Here is a 23684-nt window from a genome sequence, read left to right as displayed (position 1 = left end):
GGCCATGAGATGGCAGCAGCAGTAGAAAATAATGAAACATTGCTTTTTATGCAGTAATCCCCAAGACACCATCTTTATAATGGCTTTTCAGATTTTAGAATGTGATAATGGCAAACTGCCAGATGAGGGTCAAGAGTTGGTTTTCCCTTTTGATTACAATGTAGGCCTACTGTCATAAGTGTCTAAGAGGCAAATTCACAAACACTGGACGTCAAAATTTCTATTAGCACTAAATTACAACATAAATCTTAATTTTAGCTGCCTCTCATCAGTTTTAAATATTGTTTTGTGATGTCATATGAATCCTAACAATAGCCAGCACAAGAATACAATGTGCACTGCCAGTAACAACAGCTACAATGCAGCTTGAAGCTTGAACATAGATTAGACGGAGGCCTAAAGAACCATGTGTCAGCACTTTTTATTTCAAAGACCATTTTGGCCATTGTAAAACATATCTACTTGTACATATTACAAAGTAGAAGAGCTGTGAACCTCTTGGACTGGAGAGAGGGTACACATCTGCAGCCTCATCATCACAGCCTCTGCCCCAACAATCACACAACGAGACCACTATCAAGTCCATATGCATGCAATAAAATTAGTCCAAAGCAGATCCCATTGGTTTCAAGTCACGAGTAATAGCGAAGCAAATATGGCACGGATAGCAGTGTGTCAGGTTCAAGATGTGTCTGTGTATTTATGTTGAAATCCAATAGAAAATGTGGTCTGTGCTAAAACAAAGGAATCTAAACCTTTTTTTTTCTTCTTTACATCACAGAATCAACAAATTTATCTACAGTACTTGTGTGGCAAAACATCAGTTATTCAAATTATTTTAACCCAACAACTTGTTAACAATGCTGTTGGAGGTGTGCCTAAACAACTTTCATATTAGACAAGACCTTGAACAAGTGTAAAACAAATATGATAAAAACAACATTTTAGACACTGACCGACTGACTGAGTAAAAATCTGAAAAGTACAGTACAGCTGTAATAGCATCTGCACAGTTGTTTCTTTCAAGGCAAGGCCAGAGTTTTCCTGGACATGTGCTGCCACTGGCCTTTTGCCTTTGCAGAAGGAAGGGCATTTCAGAAACAACCCAAACTTCTCCAGTTAAAATATAAGGTCCACTGGTGATTGGCAAAAATTGCAGCTTATTTGGATTGTCAAGGGTCAATCTCCATAGGAACAACAGTGAGAATGGCATCCTCATTTCCGCGGCGGACCACCACTTTGAGTTTGCTGTCTTTCTTGATGGCAGCGCTGACGTCTGTGGCTGATGAGATCCTCTGTCCATTGATTGAGATGATGACGTCATGCTCTTTGAGTCCCCCACTGAAAGGAAAAAATAATTAGTAAAGATTTAGAGAAGGAAAATCCAGAAAAGATTGCATAAAGTAAATATTGCATCTGGTACAGTTACATGAAAAGTAATTTTAAGAGCCACGAAAAGATGTTTTGATGCATGATTAAAACAGGGAGAACACAGTTAGAATGTTTGACCATGGGTTGAGTCCAGGCCAAGAGAGTACACTGTACTTTTATTATTGTAACATGTGGCCCTTCATATATTGTGGCTCTGTTGCAAAATTGATGGCTTTTATTATTCTGATCTAGAACATCAGAGGTTTGAGTATAGGCCACATCTTTATTGTTACAAAAATGGAGGGTCTGTCTTAATGATATAACATACACATATTTAGTTTACTGTTATTATTACTATAGTGTTGTGTTCATCATAATTACAACTGACTCCACAAAAAAAACACTTGTTAAGCACAAAATGTTAACTGCACTCTGACTCTTAGAGATGTCTTGGCATGTGAAAGAAAGCTGCTGGTTAGCTGTTAGCATGTGTGAAACATTTTAAAACATTTTAATGAAGCTGTGGTGATGGTGGAATCATAGCACAGCCGGGGCAAAGTGCTAAGTTATAAAACAGAGTGGGCAAAAACAGGCACCCGCTATAAAGAAAACAAAGTAGTAAACCTGAAATCACACACAGGCCAAAGCATTTATGAGCAGACGAATCAAACACTTACTTTGTGTAATTATAGCCACATGTAAACAAGGCCACCACACCTCCATTTAAACCATCTGCTTAAGCTCAAATACATCTCCAGCACTGCAGGGAAGTGGGCTTGAAATGGAGCACTGTGCAATGACATTAGATTGCATTTTGCTCAGAACAAGAACAAAGAGCATTTTTTATTTCTAAATTAAAGATTATTTAGAGAAATGTTTATTTTTTTCCTAGATAGTGAGACAAAAGCTATTATATGCAGAATAAATAAAATTGTATACAGGGGCTTGCAAAAGTATTCATCTCCCTGGAACTTTTTCACATATTGTTATGTCACAACCACAAATTTAAATACTTTTTTTTTTTTTTTTTTAGCATTTTATGTGAATGAGCAACACAAAATGGCACACAAGTGTGAAGTGGAAGGAAATACTTTACAAGATTTCCAATTTAAAAAAAAAATTAAAAACTTAAAAGTACAGCATGCGAAAGTTTTCAGCCCCCTTTTTCTTGAATGCAACCAACCAATTGCTTTTAGAAGTTACCTGATGATTTTGGAAAGATTGAAAGTTGACTTAATGACTAAAAAGAGTCCACCTGTGTGTAATCTTGTCTCAGTATAAATGCAGCTATGGTGTGAAAGCCACAGAAGTTTGTTAAGAGAGTGATGGGGAGTAAACCACAAAATGAAGTCAAAGGAGCACACCAAGCAGGTCAGAGAAATGTTGTGGTGAAGTTTAAAGTGGGGGGTTGGATCTAAAAAGATTTCCCAAGTGTTGACAATCTCAAGGAGCACTGTTCAATCCATCCGCCACAAATGAAAAGAGTATGGCACAACTGCAAACCTACCCAGACATGGCCATCCACCAAAGCTTACAGAACGAGCAAGATGAGCACTCATCAGAGATGCAGCCAGGAGGCCCATGGTGACTCTGGAAGAGCTGCAGAAATCCACAGCTCAGGTGGAGGAATTTGTTCACAGGACAACTATTAGTCAAGCACTACACAAATCTGGTCTTTATGGAAGAGTGGCAAGGAGAAAGCCATTGTTGAAAACCATCCATAATAAGTCTAGTTTACAGTTCGCCAGAAGTCAGCAAACATGTGGTAGAAGGTGCTCTGGTCTAATGAGTCCAAAATCAAACTTTTTCACCTAAAAGCAAAATGCTACATGTGGAGGAAATCTAACCCTGCACATCACTCTGAACACACCATCCTCACAGTCAAACACAGTGGTGGCAGCATCATGCTGTGGGGTGCTTTTCTTCAGCTGGAACAGGGAAGCTGGTCAGAGTTGATGGGAAGATGGATGGAGCTAAATACAGTGCAATCTTGGAAAAAAACTTGTTTGAATCTGCAAAAGACTTGAGACTGGAGCAGAGGTTCACCTTCCAGCAGGACAACAATCCTAAACATAAAGCCAAAGTGACAATGGAATGGTTTAAAGCAAAACATATTGATGAGTTAGAAAGGCCCAGTCAAAGTCCTGACCTAAATCCAATTGAGAATATGTGGCAAGATCTGAAAACTGTAGTTCACAAACGGTCTCCATCAAACCTGACAGCTTAAACTGTTTTGCCAGGAAGAATGAGCAAAAATTTCAGTCTGTAGGTGTGCAAAGCTGGTGGAGACATACCCCAAAAGACTTGCAGCAGTAATTGCAGCAAAAGGTGGTTCCACAAAGTATTGACTTAGGGGGGCTGAATACTTATGCACGCTGCACTTTTTTTTTGGAAATGATGTATAATTTTCTTTCTACTTCACACTTTTTGTGTTACTTATTCACATAAAATGCAAATTAAAAAATATTTAAATTTGTGGTTGTGACTTGACAACATTTTAAAAAGTTCCAGGGAGATGAATACTTTTGCAAGCCACTGTAATGTCATTTTTTAACTTAATCACCTATTTTTTCACACCTCACCAAAATCGTTCCACGGCACTTTAAAACACATCAGCATCAGATGCATGAAAGTGTAGGCTTCAAAAACAAACCACAGAATGTTAAGGGGAAAGGCTAAACAGTAGGTACTCTGTAACAAGGCCCTCTTCGATGGCTAAAACTACAGTGGGCAAAGAGTAAGAGCAGGAAAACCACAGCGGAGTGCAGTTAGTACCCTCCATTCATGGGGTTTTGGAGGAAATAGCTGAGCTCAGCGTCTTCTGGAAGGTCTCACTCTGTTGGAGTTGTGGTGGTGTCTGATGGGAGTGGGATGTGGGAGGAGAAAGGGTGCGAGTTTGAGGGTTAGGCACTCCAGGCATGTTGATGTGAGCTATGAAATGTATGCTCTACGAAGACAGTAGTGTAATAGACTTTGTGGGTGTTGCCGAAGAGCGCATATGAGGAGAGTAGCAAAGAGGAAAATAAAATAGCTTGTAGATTTGCATTCTGAGTAAGAAGGTAGAGGAATATTTCTTATAGAATTCAACAGTTAGCGTAAAGAGGTTGGGAAAAGCCATTTATTTTCTGAGACAGTTTTCTAAGAGAAGAATGATCATACGCTGAAAACTTTTGGAATCAGAACGTGAAACTTACACTGCAGCTGGTGTCTTTGCAATAACCTCCATAACATATGCTCCAGAGGTGATATCAGGGAAGTCTTTGTGTCTGGTTTTCAGCTCTTTCGCCAAACTTGGAAAAACAAGAAAAGAGACCACAACTGAATAGTGGTCAATGTGGAAATATGATTTAGTGCTTTTGCTGACACAAAAAGTACAACTCACGCTGGTGTAAGAGTCATCATCCTCACCCCGATATACTTTTTCTTTGCAGCTGTCCTCCCTACGGATACATAAATACATACAAAGCACAACATTAGGGGAAACTACATGAAGAATTAATGGATTTAATATGAGATATGACAGAAAAATACGGATATTATCTCAACCCTATTCTACATCAAATTTTATTTTCTTTCATGGTTACTGAATTCACCAATAATTTCTTATGTTGTTATAACTCAAAATGGTGTGTCAAGACATTAAATATAACTAAATAAGGTAAAAGAGAAATGGTAAAATTTTTATTTATTTTTTTTAAACTTCCACCCACATTAGAGCAGTTAAGTACCTCTGCTGTGCAATCACTCTCTTAGGTAATGTTGGAAACAGTTATACCAAATCTATCAAAGAATAAGCCTGAATCACCAGTCAATCTGTTGCACATCATACTTTGCCAATTGTGTGCTGATCCAACTCTCACAGATATAAACCAAAATGAGGCTCCACCATTTTGAGAGAATGTTTCGATGTAAGCACTAACATGAGGTCGATAATGTGGTGTTAGCAGCACGTGATACCTCTGGACTGCCTGTCATAGGATTCTGCCAAGAACTGTCGAATCTTATCCGAGGGAATGGCGAAGGAGATGCCAGCTGTAACTTTCAAAGTGTTGATCCCAATTACCTCACCGTCCTGAGAGACCACAAGTCAGCTTAGTCTTGACTGGAACACATTTGAATATTTCCAACTCCAAATATTGTAAATATGGATGTCAGAAATAATCAAGTTTACAATTAATCATGATTTCTGATGGTGAAGTTTTTAGAAGCAACCATATCAGATATAAATGTAAAAACTAAACCTATTGGAACATGCTTTGAAGGTCAGGGAAATAAGAATTTGATTTATATCCTTTTCACATTGTCAACGCCTGTGCCATTACTTAAATTTGACTCAAATTAATTAGCAATGACGAGAAGTGCATTGTCTATATTCTAGAGCCTTATGATTAAAAGCTATATTTATTTGTTTAAAAAAAGAATAAAAATAAATACATCAGGAATAAAATAAATATATAATTATTATAATCATAATCATAACCCTAGAATTCGTGTTCTTACCAGATTGACAAGGGGGCCTCCAGAGTTCCCATACTGTAGAAGAATCCATGCAATGAATAAAAACAATGCAATATATTATGTAATTATGTAAATCTACTGGATAATGTTTGTATTGTGAGGTAATCCTTTACATTGATGATGGCGTCAGTCTGGATATAGTCCATATCTGAGTTGCGGAGGCCCAGCTCTCTGCCTCCTCGTTGCGTCGTGCTGACGATTCCTGTTGTGACAGTGTTCTGGAGTGAAAAGGGACTGCCAATCGCCACCACAAACTCTCCTGGTCTGAGGTCTGAGGAGCGACCCAGCAGGAGGACAGGAAGTTGAGTCTGCATAGGGTTAGAGAAAGAAAACTCAGGTAAGATTAAGAGTATTGAACAAGCCTGGTTGAGTGGTTTCATACCTGAGGAAATACAGCATTGGTATTGGTTTAGATTAGGGGCCACATATTATATGCAAACTATTAGAGAAATGCATAAAGCATCTTTGTCTATGTACATATTTTACAGGTAATCAGCTATGAACTATCTTCTTTCCTTAATTACTGTTACGTAGGCATTTTACATAGACTGGAAATATTATATATATATATATATATATATATATATATATATATATATATATATATATATATATATATATATATATATATATATATATATATATATATATATATATATATATATATATATATAATACTTAGTATTACAACTGTCAAATCTTAAAATATTAAATATTTTTAATATTATATCATTTTATGCACTGGCTATTAACACAAGATGAGCGGGATATTTGTATTTTTACTATGTTTTTGCATGTTTTGTTTTCTAAGATTTCCCTTTATATTCCCTTGATACAGCACTTTGGGCAGCTGTAGTTGTTTTTAAATGCGCTTTATAAATAAATTTGACTTGACTATTTCACTTGGGGCAATTCAGCTCCAGCATGTTTTTGAATGGTGAGAGGAGGAAGCTGAATTATTATAAAAGAATTAGGGGAATGTGCATTGCAGTCATAACTGTGATTTGGAAACCTCAAGAATTACCCACAAGGTCCTGCTGAGAGTTGGGCCGGCAAACCAAACCACCACAATGCACTCACAAAGACGTTTATGGAAAATATTTTGATAGTGGTATGATATCACAACAACTAAGTTGAACACTGGGGGGAAAAAAACTATTAAAGCTAGATAGTTGGTGTTCTTACTGATATAAACTAACCAAGGCTTTTATTCAGTATTTTGTCTTTTCAGCCCACAAAAAACAGAGGTGTTAGCTAACAGCTGAGGGTATTGTGCGTACTTAACTAGTATCCACACTCTAAACTCTGAGCTGTAGGCAGTGCATTTACACTCATTAAATCATTTGGCAAGAATGTGGTGAGTAATTTACTGTGAGAACCAGTTTTAAGTGTTAATTTTAGAGTGTTTACAGATGACCACATGTTAATTAGTTAGACACTGAAGAATGGAAAATTATTATCCAAAAAAACACTAATCCTAAGTGCCCACTCATTGCTGCGTGGCACTGCGCTGTGTGTTCTTTTCCATAGTGGTAAGTTGCACTATAAAAGCCAAAGAACTCATTATGCTAACAATAAGTTATGAACTGGAGATCAGATGGCATCAGATCACATGCAAGAAACGTGACTCAAGTACAGAAATGACAAACCACGCCTCAGTTGAGACACACAGACAGTATGGGTATATTTATCTGTCTGGAGTGACAGTTTCTGCTTTTCTGAATGAAATCATGCATGTTGGGAAACCACAGTCCTCTTTGAGGCTGTGCACAGACAGTACACACACATGTTATGTTAGTGAGCCACAACTGAGGAAAAATACATTCACCTGAGTGTAGAATAGCATGCTTGCTCACAGTTATAAATAGCAGCCATGGGCTACAAACTCAGCTGGCATATGGCCAATAGGATGTAAAAACTACATAAATAAAAGATGGAGAAATTGTTTGTATATTATATATTGTTATTATGCGTTCCCAAATACAGGGCACATGAAAGTGCATGCCTGCAGTATGTGACTCATGCCTGTTTGCACATATTTCACTGGATATGTTTGGATATGTTAAGGTACACTATGCAACTCTTTAACATAAAATGCGTAGACCCTAAATCATGTGTGGAAGCATGCTTCAACAGACCTCCCAGGGTTTTCCAGTTAAGTGGTATGTTCCACCTCCACACACAAAGCCTTCAAATCACCTTATCACTGAAACTCAAACACTATCGTGTTACGATAATTCATAATAAATTACCAAATCTGTGTGAAAACACCTTGCGAATGTATATACTTAACATAGTTTTCCTAAGCAGACAATATGTTGAATATGTCCGTAATCAAATTAATAAAACATCCCTGGCACATGCCATACTTAAACAGACACCAAAGATGCTGCAGACTGCAGACTTCCTTCTACACATTCCGTAACAGATAAACCAGATGGAAAGGAAACAAATAAACAGCTGAGTGGTGTCTGTGTGTGCATGTGTGGAGGGGGGGCAATGTGCTACTGCTGCATTAATAAAAACAAATACATGAATAAAGAAAGAAATAATTTAAGGATTAAATTAAGTAAATATGTTTACTACAAAGACTAGACTACAAAAAGACTTCATGCTACAACTTGAATGATTTCTGAGCTTGTCTTTTTGGAGTTACATTGACTTTTGCTGCTATAGATTCTAGCTACAGTCGATGTGTCCCTTAGTAAATTACTGGTCATATGATAACTATAATATATGCATGCTATACAATCACACAGAGTTGCCCCTTTCCTGTATCACTAAAACCATTAGTGGCCACTTGTTATGAGTGAATGTTCTCAGATCATATCCTGTAAACCACGGTGCTGACAGGCAATACGAGACTACAGTATTTTTCATCATGGAGGCCATTTCAAGCTCATAGGTAACACACACCACTTTCGATTGCTAATCCATGTCATCTATTGTCATAATACTTTGCCAGAAAACTGTCAAGTGGTATGGCCTATTCACTGACCTAGAATACTGTAGATTTTAATGATGATGAATAAAACAGGCATGAAAAACCTATTAGAAACTGCAAATAAAGTATCGCACATATGTACATTATTCATGATGTTCTAGTGTAAAACAGTACTGCGTTTGTAAAGTATATGTTAGCTTGGAAAAGTTAGTACTCATGAATTCTCGGGTACTTAACATGGGTTTATGACTCCACACTCCCATGGTTTACAGAAGCTCACAATGCGTTCAGAAAAGTCATATGTGGGGTGGCCCAACAGTACCTAGGTGACAACAAACACTCAACGTACAGAAAGCAAACACGACCTGCTTACATATCGCTTACTAATCAAAAGTAGCCAACAGAACTGGACGACGGGCGGAAAAGTCAACTCCCCATGTGAGCTGGTCTGCGCTAAATGAGACACCCAATGAGTCACCCTGTTATTTCCGCTCAGATGCACAGGGCAGCATCATCCCAGACACAGCAGACACATTTAAAGGGGCAAGGTGAACCAGGAGGAACATCGAGCACTGCAACCCACAGGAAGAGGTCAGGAATGTGGGGTTAAAAAAAATCTTTGAACTCACACTGGTCCATGCAACGAGGTGGTCTACTGTCAGAATGATAGCCTGAACAAAAAGCATCTATGCAATATTGGGAAGATATGTGTATGTTTTACCAGACATGGGAATTGGTCACCAATTACAGCAGACTTTTTGTTAAGATACTAAGAAATATAATAACAACCTTATTGATGTAAACAAATTTGCTAAAATAATTAATACAGACAAATAATGGACATGTCTTGAATTATGGTGCAAATATTTAACATAATTGCTAAATAACTGCTATCATACATATTACAATTTTTAAACATTTGTTTGATTGGTACGAAATGTAAAATGTATTTAATATTTTCTTTAACATTTTTTGCAAACTATATTTTCTTCCATATTGGGTTGTTCTCTGTTGCAAACATTATCTAAAATTCAGTAGCCACAGACAGTGAGAAGTATTTCTGATGTGTTTAGATATGCGAGAAACTCAAAATTAGACTCAGACAGTATAAACAACCTGGCTTGTACAGTTGACATAATAAGCATCTACATTTTTTCCATGTTTCTGACTACTCCACATTGACTCTGTAAGATTAGTTTGATTTGATCACAGCTCAGTCACGGAGGGCAAAGACAAGAATGGGCAAACTAATGGGTCACTGAAAACGCCAGTGTTCACATAAATGTGTGGCTTTGTTATTTGCTTCAGGTTTGGGGGATCATTCAAAAACTAACTACCATTTTACAGCTGAAAGATCAAATGCAAACTTTACACTAGAGTCCAACAGGATGGGTATGATTTTGCCTGTTTATGTCTTTTGCAGACCGACGTGTATACATGAAAAAAGGGCTAGATTCTGGGCACTGGAGTTGGTAAATGTGAGCCCACGGGTACACAATCATGTTTTTTATACAAAGAGGAATAGTGGAGACAAGCTCTTACAGACACAGACACATTGAGCCTGTTCTGGTCAGTTTAGTGACCTAAAAAGCTAAAGTCAAAACTGAAGTCACTTCAAAGCAGGGAACACTTAAAAAGGTTGCACCAGTGGATTTCCTGAGCAGTTTATACATTAGTGACCTGGGATGGCTGCACAGATAAAAAGGTACAGGATTGAACTTGCTCCTAGACAATTTCAACTGTATCAAACGATCAAGCCAAGAGATAATGTATGTGTGTGTGTGTGTGTGTGTGTGTGTGTGTGGGGGGGGGGGGGGGGGGGGGGGGGGGGAATACACTGTGCAAATACACTGTATATAGCACAGCAGTTCTGAGTGCAATACAGTACAATCACATCAATGTAATTTATTCAATTCCAGGATTTTTTTTTTTTTTTTTTTGTTAAAAGATACTTGGAGATTGCAAAGCGCTTTTGATTTTATGAAAAACAACATATCTATAGAGAATGGTTTCAAACCCTTCAGCTAAAACTGTAGTGCACTTTCAATACGTTCAGTCCAAAAATGTTTGTATTTATTATAATTGTGGTATCAAAATCAGCACTGAGAAATGCTGACAACAACACTACACTGGACACAATAGTGAAGCAGAAAGTTTGTTTGTGGGCAACCTGATCAAGCTACAAAAATCAGTATGTGTTATTAATATGTATGAACATCTAATACTTCTGGATATACATTACATTACATTACATACATTACATTACACTATTGTTTACATGTGATTTGTGCAAATATTGGGTTATGGTTTTATTCACAGTTCACACATTGTCCTTTTTGTGGTATGCAATAAATACAGAAAATACCATAATGTGATTTAACAGGAAGCGCTCCCTCCAATAAAACATACTTAATCAAACCACAGCCTGCTACTCAGCATGGGTAACATCTACATATCGGAATCACACTAAGAAGGCTGTATCCTTAGTGACACCAGTGTGGAAGCCAATATAGCTTCCATATGGTGTTGTGGAGGTCTTGCTGACTATAAGAGCAAACATATGTCTCCAGCCTCATGGCGCGCATGTTGCGCCAGAGCTGCACGAGAGTTTGAGGGAAGACTCATGGGCGACGTCTTGGCTCTTGGTAACTCACCGCAACACTTTGAACCACACGCTTCATGCCAATGAGATGAGGTCTTACAAGAAACATTCCCTTTACCTGAATATGGCAGAGAATAATGGAATTGTATGAAGCAATGACCCAGAAATGAGAGTAACATCCATTCATATATAATTTACAAGTCAGGAGGCTTGCTGATCTAGTCTAGACTGTTTTACTATCAGTGATTTTTGGATTCATGTGAGGATACCTAAAATGGATTTGAAAGTTGGTAGAGATTGAGCATACCACAGTGTTATGATAAATTATCTCTAAAGTTTAACTGCCAAACCATAATTTGAACATTGAAGGTTGGCTTGCATAATGAACAATTAGATGAATGGGATTTGCAGTTGATAAGGCAATTACACAATTAAAAACTTAGCTGGCAGTTGATGTAATGCTAGGTTTAACAGTGCCAAGTCGCTGGATGTGATCATACTTGGAGACTGTAACATTAAAGCTGACGAGCAAAGGGTCAAGTTATGTATTTTATACTTGAGACAATATTCAAGTAAGTTGAGACACTATTCAAGTTCTCAAAGACTATGAGAACACTATCAAGACGTCTCTCCGCTTTTTGGTTAAATTGGGTTAATATTTAATTATTTATTTAATTATGGAGCATTTTAAGCGTAACTTAAAGGACAAACTTCGTTCATAGATTTTGAGCTTATTTCTGATTCAGTAACTGTTTTGAGCTCCTCCTCCAAGTGAATGAAAATGGTATGTAGGTCATATTGTAACTGTAAAGTCTATGTTTCTTTCCTTTTTATTGCTAAATCAACCTTAACAGGCAGGATGAGTCACTTTATGGTTCCAATATGGTTTCCTGTAACAAAGACACAGTTTGTCTCTGCATTGCCCATCACTGCTGAAAATTAACAGCCCCAAACCATTTTTTTTTTCTGGGAAGCCTGCCTGACACTGGTTTGGACGAGTCTGCTATTGGCATATGTTTGATGAGTGGAGCTGTGTAGGGAAAAGAAATGAATGTGTGGGATAACTTGTTAATTCATTTGAGGAGAAACTGTGACTTTATTATGCATATAGTTTTTTCTTTTATGTTAAACCAATTATTTTAATTGGTTTATCATAAAACATGTATTTGAGCAGTTTGCCCCAAAACAGATATAATGTATATAGTGTTGTTTTTTTATTGTTCGATAATCAGAGTGTTAGCATGCTAGTTGTTAGCTTTATTGTTACGGCAAAACTCCACCTCTGAGAGTTGTAAAAAGCACTTAGAAATCTAATGTGGATAATAGGATGCTCAGAATGCATAAGGCAAGTGTGGACCTCTTTGGACCACTGCAAACCACTTACAATTAACTAGTTCTGTTTTTCACATTTTTAAAGCAGCAAAAATCAGGTACCTTTAAGTGTCACATATGTTTTAGACAGGTCACTGGAAATTTTGCTGATAGCCTGTGGAAAGATGCTATCGTCGTCCTTGGCCTTCATCTCGTGTCCCTGCAAGAAAATTGGTTTCCATGCCTGAAGATGCAGTTTAATGGGACGTGAGCCAAAGAAAATACACACTTTCTCTCCTTGTTGAGGCAAAAGGCACATTTTGTTGGCCTACATTTGTGCTTGCATTTTGTAATGAAGTGGGACAGCCAGCAGTCTGAGCCAGGAGGCATGCTTAGTGTTAGCTTTTTGAGAAATGACATCAGATGCATATACTAGTTAACAAGTATTTACTTAGGGGCAATGGGAGCAAAGATGAGGGCAAAGGATTATTTTGAGATTTATTTTTTTATTGTTTTCTCAGAGTGGGTGAGTCATAAATAAATGTAGTTATTTATTGTTTATACATGGGTTAGGCTTAGGGTTAGGGTTTATTGATCTGTTAAAATGTAAATGAATTAAATGCAAAGTTTGAGAGACACATATTGTTGTTGGTTTTTTTTGTTTTGTTTTCTTTTTGCCTCGAATCTTCCGACACTGTAAACAACATTGCAGTCGACTCGTATGCATTCATCATCATATCCAACCCTAACATGTGGTCTATACCGAGGGGCCCATGAAACCAGGGTCGCCACAGCCTCCAGATACTGTCATAAAATTATTCAGAGTGGTATGGAAATCTTCTCCCGTTGGAAATCTGAGAGATTTTAAGTTGTTTCCAAGACATTAAGACTTCTTCTGCGGCTCCAAGAGTCAACGTGATCAAGCCTCTTTCAGAGTCCTTCCAGGTTAAAGTTTCCCTTTCTCCTCTGAGTGAAAGGGGCTGTAGCCAGATTGTGAATTGTAGAGAAAGGTTCATGAAAGGCCAACTGAATGCTTACTCACGACCAGGGCTATCACAACCCCACAGTGAACTCGTTAGCTTATTAGCTCATGACATATGGATTCATTTTACATGCCTGGACCATGCGCATGTTCTCTCTTCTCTTCTGCGCACAGGGACAAATGAGAGCAGCTCTTTCCTCTCGGGCCCTGTTCCTCTGAAGTCTCAGCTGCTGCAGATGGATTAATGAGTTCCCCAGAGCTGAAGGGTGGACCACAACTATGACTGCTACCAGTAGACTTCACTTTCACACAGAGGCACAATATAAAGGAACTCAGAATCCTAAACTCACCACTTTCCCACTCATAAAACACATAATTGTTTGTGAATTGTTGCAAATTCACTTGTTGCGCAACTATTTCAATTCCACAATGTTCCCATTTTATTTCAGTGTCTGTCAGTATAAAAAAATGCATCCATAAATAAAACCATGAACTCTCTCTTTGCCAAATTGCTCTTTTGTATCCTATTGGCATTTTTAATATCCAATCACAATCCACTAAGTAGTTCTTTTTCCTGTAAAACCCAGCAATTTGTCAGGTATGGCTCAGTGATACAGTATGGCAACTTTATGGTATGCACACAGAAAATGAAAACAACTACATGGCACACAGTATTTAAAGTATTTTTAGAATTTTGAAAATAAATTGGTTAATAAATGGCTATCAAAGAATAAATTCTTCTAAAGGTTAATAACACATTTTTTACAACTCTTTCTTGTTGGGTGATAAAATGTTAAGACCCTGCAGCTGCCTGTACTTTCCCTTTTAATCTAGAATGACAATGTTAGCTTGCATTCAGTCCTACCCTCTCATTATAAACCACTCTTCTTCTTATTTCCCCTCATATTGGCTCTCACTAGTCACACATGTCTTCCACTTCCGCACGACAACTCATTTATCTTGCTACCAAAAGTCTTTACTACCAAAGTTTCTCTATCCGCTACTGGGTGTTTTCATTGACCCACTGCTATTTCACTAACTATCACCATATGGTTATATCCAACTGTTACCTAAACACTGAACCACTTTATGGCATTCACCTGTTGTTTACAAAGCAACAAATGCACCCCATGACATTAAAGTTACCAAAACTCTTGTTCCATGTTAGCTTAACACTGTCCATATGGGAAAAAACAAAATCAGCATGTAATTTGCTGTGGTGCCCTCAGTAGCAAAAAAAGCTGAAAAATGCAGTCTTATGGAAAAGTCCATTTCTAACTGAAAGCTTTGAAGTGAGCATGCATTGCAAACCAGCACAAGGAAAATCCATGACATGAATACTAAGCTATCATCAGCTCACAAAACAGGCTCTATGATAGGATGCACAAAAACAAAGCATCTGTCACTGCTCTTTTCCACACTCTTCTCCCACATTGTATCTGGGAACAAAACCTGAATGTTTCTAAAGTCCTTTCAGAAGCTCCTGTCTTTGTTAGTTACCTCACGCTGCTGTCATGAGCATCTATTCAGCCGTGTCACTCAGCCATGAGCGAGAGCACCCTAATGTACCATAATGCACTTGGCACTAGAGTCATTCCCAGTCAATGGGGCCTGGCTCCACGCCGCACATTCCTTCAGAAGACTGGTGGCAGAGATCAACTGGAATGAGCATCTACCTGGATCAATGTACAAGTCAATGTGAAAGAGGTACAACTGGAAACGTGGCCAGTGTTCAATGAAGCAAGGGGAACACAGATGCTTCAGTGGCTCTAAGTTTTGATATGGGAGTCAGTGGTGCATGGGAGAAAAGCCATGTAAGATGAGTGTCATGTGACTGGCTTGTTTTTCTTTACCAAGAAGGATGTGAACAGGCAAGTCAGCTGTCATTAAAAGCCCCATATGGCTGCACCTGCATTCTCACAGTTTAGTTTCAGTTTTAATCAAAAGCCATATAAAGCCAAGATTTAAGGATCTTTCAAAATCCTTAAAAATTAGAGCTATTATAGGATGGAATTTGATTTTGGGACATTTCATAGTTTAAATTACAAAGACATCAGGCAATTAGTGCATACTTTCAAGCCTGGTTTGAGCTGACAATTAGAATTTAATTTAAACTAAAGTACATGAAGTACATGAAGTAACCAAGTTGCCAACATGAGATGCTTTGCATGATGCCTTATTCATAGCAGAACTTCAAGTTGAAGTTTTTGATCCATGAAACCAAGTGGACAGTAGTTCAATGAAATAGGGTCACGTCTTGAGTGCTTTAAAAGATTCCATCCTAATAAAACCATATGTTTACATAAAACATTTAATTACTGTGCTGTCTGAGCTTCTGCATAATAACAAAAAATGAACTAACCGGTGCGTCAATCTTAATAAGTGCAATGTCCGATTTCTCATCCACATCTTTGATCTTTGCATCATAGGAGGCCCCACTCTTCAGCTCCACCTTCACACGATGCTTATTGGCCACCACATGTGCATTGGTTACAATCTGTCCATCTTCTGAAACTACAAACCCGGATCCACTGGCCACTGCCACCTCTCGCTTGGAATAGGTCATTCTGCAAAGAGAAGTATACGGTAAAGGATTGGAATAGAAAAAGTGATTTCTCACTCTGTAATTTAACAGTAACAGTTTAGTGCAAGTTCAAAAATTTTGAGTAAAAGCATTACAACATGCCCAGCTAATAATTATCACCAAAGTGAGAGAATGCTGCAAATGATAAGACATGAGATGAAAAAGCTGTTAAACCACTGCTATGAAGGTGTTTTACCAGTTGGTGTGGTCTGGCTACACACACATACACAGGTGGGTTGTAAATGTAGTGCTGCTATACGTTAACTTTTGCACTTTGACATCCTCAAAAGCATAGGTGCTAAACAACGCTTACTTGCGATAAAGTTCAATGTGAACCACAGAAGGAGCAATTTTCTCCACCACGTCAGCGATGAAGTTGTACTTGTGTCTCGGGCTGTCTGGGTTGTCCTGGGCTGGAAATAAACACACAATGCACAAAAATAGTGAGCTGTGAGAGTGGGAAGAGAAAGCCAAAACCTTAAATATATGACGTTCTGTCTTGTATCAAAACAAAAGGGGAAAGAGGAAAGATGACAGCTTGTGTGGATGGGAAAGTTTGCGTCACATATAACCCAAGCCACATCACATACAGTTAAACCTTGACTCTAATTCAGTTATTCAGTACACCTAAGCAAATGTTTAAAGATTTTAAAACACTATTATGTTGAAATATTGCCCCTAATCACCCGCCCTATCTCTGGGGACAAGTCAGGAAATGTTGACTTATTTCACTGCTAATGGAACACTACTCAGAAATCAGCTCAGCCCAAACTGTAAATCAGGCCTCCTCACACCAGGCACTGTTCCAAGTTCATTCATTGAGTTTATATTACTTGGACTGTACAAGAAAGACCCAATTTGACTTTGAACTGGCCCCAAACCAGGTCACATGAATGGCTGCATCATAGAAAGCATCTGATATATAAAAAAAATTTAAAAAAACTTGTTAGAGACCCAATGCATGGGAAAAGGCAGGCTAAACTGACTATAGCTCTTAATATACTCCTCATTATTAGTTGGCCTAAATAAAAATATGCAGTACAGTTCTTACAACTCAAATGTCTCAGAAGAATAACCAGTGTAAGAAGTAGTAGTAGTCGCAGTAGAAATGGTAGGAAAAAAAGCCAGAAAGATGTGTAATCCCAAGGATAACATAAATTGTTGTGGAGAGACTTTGCGCTTGAGTTGCAGCTAAGCTAAGTTAAGCATGGAATGAGCACCATCATGCCATAACGAATCTCTCCAAATTATACTGTAAAAGAGACGATTTCTGAGCCTTGAGGGGAAAATTCCTGTATTCACTGGTCACCCATTCTATGATGACTCCATGATTCTGTATAATCAGCACTGGCTAGTTAATATATATCAACTTATCGTTCAATATATAACAAATGAAACAATAATTTTTTTAGGGTCAATATTTATTGTGTGTACCTTTTGTTTGCACTGCTGGGGAATATTTGGTTATTTTTTCCACAATATGATACGATTTGTTCTGTAGAAAGTTGAATTAATAAGCTCTTTGACTCATTATAGAGGCAAACTAATTACTTAAATATTTTCATTTATTGCATCCCATATTTTAGGGTTGTTATGTCAGCGGCATAAATTTCTTTCAGCATTATGGTTTATCGTCTATATTTACTTCAGCAATATAGTGGTCCCTCACTATAACGTGGTTCACCTTTCGCAGCCTCGCTGTTTCATGGATTTTTTTGTGCAATTTTGCATACTTTTTTTTTTTTTTTTTTTACAGCGTATGAATATGCATTGTGTTCTGCGTCCTGATTGGCTTAGGGACTGTAGACCATTGTCAATCTATTTTCTCTGTGCTGTGTCTCCTGTATAGTACAGAATGCACCAACAAATTTCAGAAACACTTTGGACTAAAAAGTGTTTCTCTGCACAGAGAGGCGCCTCTGCAGACACCGCTGGAGCAGAGGCCCGTGAACAACAAATTTAAAGCAATCATTGAGGAAGGAGGATATAACGAATGTTTGATATTTGAGAGTGCTTAAACAAGAGAGAAATGTGAGAAAATGTTAATGCCTGTCTGAGAAAAGTGTATAAAATGTGTGGTGAGGGGTTTAAAACATATAGAATAATTGTAAAAAATAAAGCTGACTACTTCACGGATTTCGCCTATTGTGGGTTATTTTCAGAACGTAACCCCCACAATAAACGAGGGACCATATGGCTGCACCTGCATTCTCACAGTTTAGTTTCAGTTTTAATCAAAAGCCATATAAAGCCAAGATTTAAGGATCTTTCAAAATCCTTAAAAATTAGAGCTATTATAGGATAGAATTTCGCCTATTGTGGGTAATTTTTAGAACGTAACCCCCACGATAAACGAGGGACCAGTGTATATTGCACTTCAAGATTTGTTATGGCGTTAGGCCTTCATAGCTCAATTCATTATACAAAAAAACAATAATTGGGTGGACTGAATAAGGTTAATATTGAATAAAGCCAGTGAAAGTAAATAAAATAAAGTGTATCTGATTTACTTGTGACACAAATCCTACATATTATTAATTTTTTACACTTAATTTCATTATCTTAGTCATGAAGAACTACCCCATTCAAAGATGGAACACATTTAATATTCTGTCTATTTTGCAGGTGTATTAGGGTGTGTAACTGTAGAGATACATAAACTGAACATAATTATATCTCAATATTTGGTGTAGAGCCAATCAGATCCTAAAGCACTCCTCCAGATCCCTACACCGATCTTCCCTATAAGGGTCCTCGTCTTCTTCCTCAGTTCTTCCCATATACACTTCCTTCTGTTTTTCTGGCAACCGCAGATGGATGTAATTCTCATTTTTCTCTCTGAAGAAGAAAAAAAAATACTACTTTGGGCTTTTAGTCTAATGATTCAAGACTTTCAGATGTGATCCTCTATGCATACACTACAAGCATTTAAAGTGCAGAGCTAGTACAATGATTATGCATGCATTTCTTAAATTTCTCCGTAATGTTTTTCTGAAACTAGAAGTAAATTTGATGTAAGCAGACAAGATGAGATTCTGATATAATACAATAGAAAAGAATAGATAGAAAAGTTAACCAAATCAAATGTAAACCAATCTATAAGGGAACTTTTTACTTATTTACTCACATTGAGTATTTTTGTGTAGTTTACAGAGTATTTCACTTTGGTGATTTATTATTACTGTATAATGCTATGCCCCTTACTGAATGTGGCTTTACCGCTGATAATGACCCATTTGAAACCAATCCGATCTCAAAGTCACAGTCACACTTGACCTAATTTTCCTCATCCAGACATAAATGACATCATGAGAAGTGCAGGACCATGTGTTTTCATAATGCCTTACAAAATGGGGAGTCTGTTTTTCCTTGCAGTCCTGTCTAAACCTATAGCCCTAATCACTAGTCACTACTGTAGGCAGCTTTGTCCACTAACAGCTTACATTGGGGCCAAATGAAACATGAGACATTTTACTGGCTATAATGGAAATTTTCAGGAGGAAAACCAATAGCATTTTGTAGACGTGGTCACTTCTTGCCAGGATGTGCGACTTGGGTTGCCTACAAGAGTGACTAACAAAAGCAGCAAATACTGTCAACTCACTGCATTGCTAATATACACATTAATAACAGCCAAAGTATGGAATTTCTTCGGCCTGTTGTGAACTGTCTTCCTACTGAATAGGAATTGTGGTTTTGAATCAGAGCAAAAGATTCCACCATGTGACTGTTAAAAGGTGATTTATAGATGAAAACAAAGAGAGAAAAGCAGAATGAAGATCATGATAGACAGTAGTACACATTAACGTTCTAATTCTAGAGCAGAATTATTGAAACCTGAATTCAGAAGATGAAGGGCTAGAAGACAGATCACTCTTAGAAGAGGTACATGAAATCCCCCACATGATATTGGTACAATCATTGTACTGTTGAAAGCATACTGATGACAATACTGTACCGTGAAAGCCTAAGAGCAAAGTGCATAAAATTACACTAACAATTACACCCTTGTTACTAATAATATGTAATTTGGCTACTATTACACTTGTGAAAATGTAATAATATTGCCACTTTGAAAAAAAAAATTCCTCAAGTGGAAGTACGCGCAGTTAAGACACTACAGACAATTTGATATTACCGCAATTACTGCCACAATCACATCACTACTAATAGAATTGGGCTTCTTTTCCCTGTCCCAAAGTGTGAAGATTTTGATTTAAGTGTTCCACCCAAATTGTAAAAACACACCAGCCTATTTGGTAGAAAATGTGGTACTAATATGCAATTATAAGAATGGGAGTTTATTGTGTCATGTAGAACTCAACCCAATTATTGCCCTGTGACATATAAATTAGCCAGTGGCCCAATTGGAGTTTCACATTTGGATTGTTCTGACAAAGAAAAACTACTGGTCTGATAAAGTCTAATTGTAATTAATTCAAAGATCAAACCAACAGGACAACTGTCAACAGAACCTCTTGTTTTACAGACACAAGGGCATTGTTGTGTCATACGAATTTTAAAGGGGCCATGATGGCTTTCAGATGGAGTTTATAGACAGACACCCAACTCTTAAAAGATTAAATTAAAACGTTTTCACACTGACAATGAAACATAGCTATGAAATTTGTAAAATATTTGCTTCATAACCAGACAACATCTTTGGCAGTAGGGATTGTTCAAACTTGAGAGTAACTTTAGAGTAATTATAACTTTAGAGTGAATATATTTAGCTCTGCACACTGTATGGTTTTAGTAAGATACTGTAGCAGGCAGACTTTGCTGTCATTTCAGGCATAGCAGTCTACTGCCTAACCGTACCTTTGCCGCAAGGCCCCCTCTGGATGAAGAGAACAGGTGGCTGCTGGAGCTTTTGCGCCCGGTAGCTGATCTTCTTCAGCTCGCAGATGTTCCGGTAGGATACTCCGTCGCTTCCACAGACGGGCTCCGTAGTTTTGCACACACAGAGCCCGCTCTTGCTTCTCCTTCTGACTGTAGTTGAGTAAGCCACGGCCCCAGGCACGGAGCATTCCAGCCCTTCTCCACACACCGGGTCTCCGAGCTTACCAATGCCGCCGCAGGCCTCGCCTTCCCCGGACGCGCAAACCGGGCAGCAGCCGCATGCGTCAAGAGTCTGCCCTGTGGAGCAGTCAGCAGCTATCCTGGGACACATGGACTTATCACAGCGAGCGGGACATCCGATAACAAAGCGGTTGGTAGTTTGTCCCTCAGCCGGTAAACAAAGAAAGGCGACAATAGCACAGAAAAGTGACCGAGCCAGCATGATTAAAGTTCATGAAAAGATCATGTAAAGTAAGTATTTAAGCAGTGAATAAGTAGTGAAACGTTCGCTGCCTAGTTGCAGTGCAGTGGGATGAGAGAGCTCAGTAGTGCAGAAAGAGTAGTAGAGGCATTTTACGCGTCTCCACTTTACGTGAGCTGGCGCGCACCAGCACAGTGCGCGTGAACAACGACAACAAGCAGCGGGATTGGTCCAGCTGTGACGAGGCCGCGTGGAGCACTGGCACACAAAAATAAATCACAAGTCAGGGATGTGGTGAGCCTCATGGAGCTATAATAAGAACAAGCTTATAGTATAGTATAGTATAGTATAGTATAGTATAGTATAGTATAGTATAGTATAGTATAGTATAGTATAGTATAGTATAGTATAGTATAGAATAGAATAGAATAGAATAGAATAGAATAGAATAGAATAGAATAGAATAGAATAGAATAGAATAGAATGCATTTATTGTCACCATACACATGCACAGCGAGATTAAAAACAACCCTCCAATACAGACATGGGACGCATGGACACATAGTATAGTATAGTATAGTATAGTATAGTATAGTATAGTATAGTATAGTATAGTATAGTATAGTACAGTACAGTACAGTATAGTATAGTATAATATAGTATAGTACAGTATAGTATTAGTATAGAACTTAGTATAGTATAGTATAGTATAGAACTTAGTATAGTATAGTATAGTATAGTATAGAACTTAGTATAGAACTTAGTATATACTATATTATACTAATAGTATAGTATAATATAGTATAGTATAGTATAGAACTTAGTATAGTATAGTATAGTGTAGTATAGTATAGAATTTAGTATAGTATCGAATTTAGTATAGTATAGTATAGTATAGTACAGTACAGTACAGTACAGTACAGTATAGTATAGTATAATATAGTATAGTACAGTATAGTATTAGTATAGAACTTAGTATAGTATAGTATAGTATAGTATAGAACTTAGTATAGTATAGTATAGTGTAGTATAGTATAGAACTTAGTATAGAACTTAGTATATACTATATTATACTAATAGTATAGTATAATATAGTATAGTATAGTATAGTATAGAACTTAGTATAGTATAGAATTTAGTATAGTATCGAATTTAGTATAGTATAGTATAGTATAGTATAGTATAGTATAGTATAGTATAGTATAGTATAGTATAGTAGTATAGTATAGTATAGTATAGTACTATGCTATACTATAGAACTCCATGGCAGGCCTATGCCTATCATTGATTAATGGTATATATGACTAGGTAATCAGAGCCCTTTCTGTGTGGGCTCTAGTACAAGGTGCTTCTTAAGGATTCAGAGATTGCTATCCATTACCATGGCCATGCCATGCCATGGCAAAAAAGAAAAGAAAAAAGAAAAACAAAACACATGTAGCCTATAACATTGCATTATGTGGGCATCTTGTGTTTTATTTGTCATTTTGTGGACATGTTAATTTTGTATTAACACTATGGTATTTATTTATTGACCACAAGTCCATTATTAGTCTAGTTATTAGTAACACTCATAAAGTAAAGTATAAGCTCATTATAATCCTGTTAAATGGAAATTATAGTCTATGGGCAACTGGTACTAGACACTCAAGGTTTTGAGCTCCCCTGGTAGCACATGGAACCCTTTGCATTCTACCTTTGCTGCGATAAGTGAGGATACTGCTCTGAAAACAGTTCTGCTTGGTTAAGTAATGTGCATAATCATAACCTTAAATTAAAATGCTTTATATTTTTGGAACCATGTATATTGGGCTATTCATCCTATAACTTTCTTCGCTTGCATGACTTACCTAAATTCCTTTATCAGACAACCGTGTTCACCTCAGGACACCTGTGTGAACAAACAGTCCTTTGAAAACGTGTGTTAGTTAGAATCCTTCTGCAGTTGCCTTTCTAATGTGAACTCCAGGTCAGCGCCACACTCTTAAGCTGACATGTTTAAAGGTGCACATGTGATGCTTTTCCCAGCTGTAATCATCACGACCAATTAGAAAAAATAAAACAGTAGTGGAATGCTGATGCTTACACACTGCAGAGTCCTGTGTATCC

The 23684-nt window shown here is 37.6% G+C and overlaps 1 protein-coding gene across 1 annotated transcript; it reads right to left on the bottom strand.

The window, feature by feature from the left end:
* Positions 1-403: 403 nt before the first annotated feature.
* LOC117382316 (serine protease HTRA1A-like) lies at positions 404-21718 on the bottom strand. The gene is made up of 9 exons (XM_033979450.2): positions 21134-21718; positions 16626-16725; positions 16091-16295; positions 6003-6197; positions 5872-5904; positions 5329-5443; positions 4754-4811; positions 4566-4661; positions 404-1341 (listed from the first exon to the last, which is right to left on the bottom strand). Exons 1-9 carry the CDS (start codon positions 21594-21596, stop codon positions 1173-1175), a joined length of 1434 nt encoding a protein of 477 aa, XP_033835341.1. The 5' UTR covers positions 21597-21718; the 3' UTR covers positions 404-1172.
* Between the last annotated feature and the right edge of the window lie 1966 nt (positions 21719-23684).

The sequence above is a fragment of the Periophthalmus magnuspinnatus genome, chromosome 15 (assembly GCF_009829125.3).
Source record: "Periophthalmus magnuspinnatus isolate fPerMag1 chromosome 15, fPerMag1.2.pri, whole genome shotgun sequence".
Classification (NCBI taxonomy): domain Eukaryota; kingdom Metazoa; phylum Chordata; class Actinopteri; order Gobiiformes; family Gobiidae; genus Periophthalmus; species Periophthalmus magnuspinnatus.
This window is presented reverse-complemented; position numbering and strand designations above follow the sequence as displayed.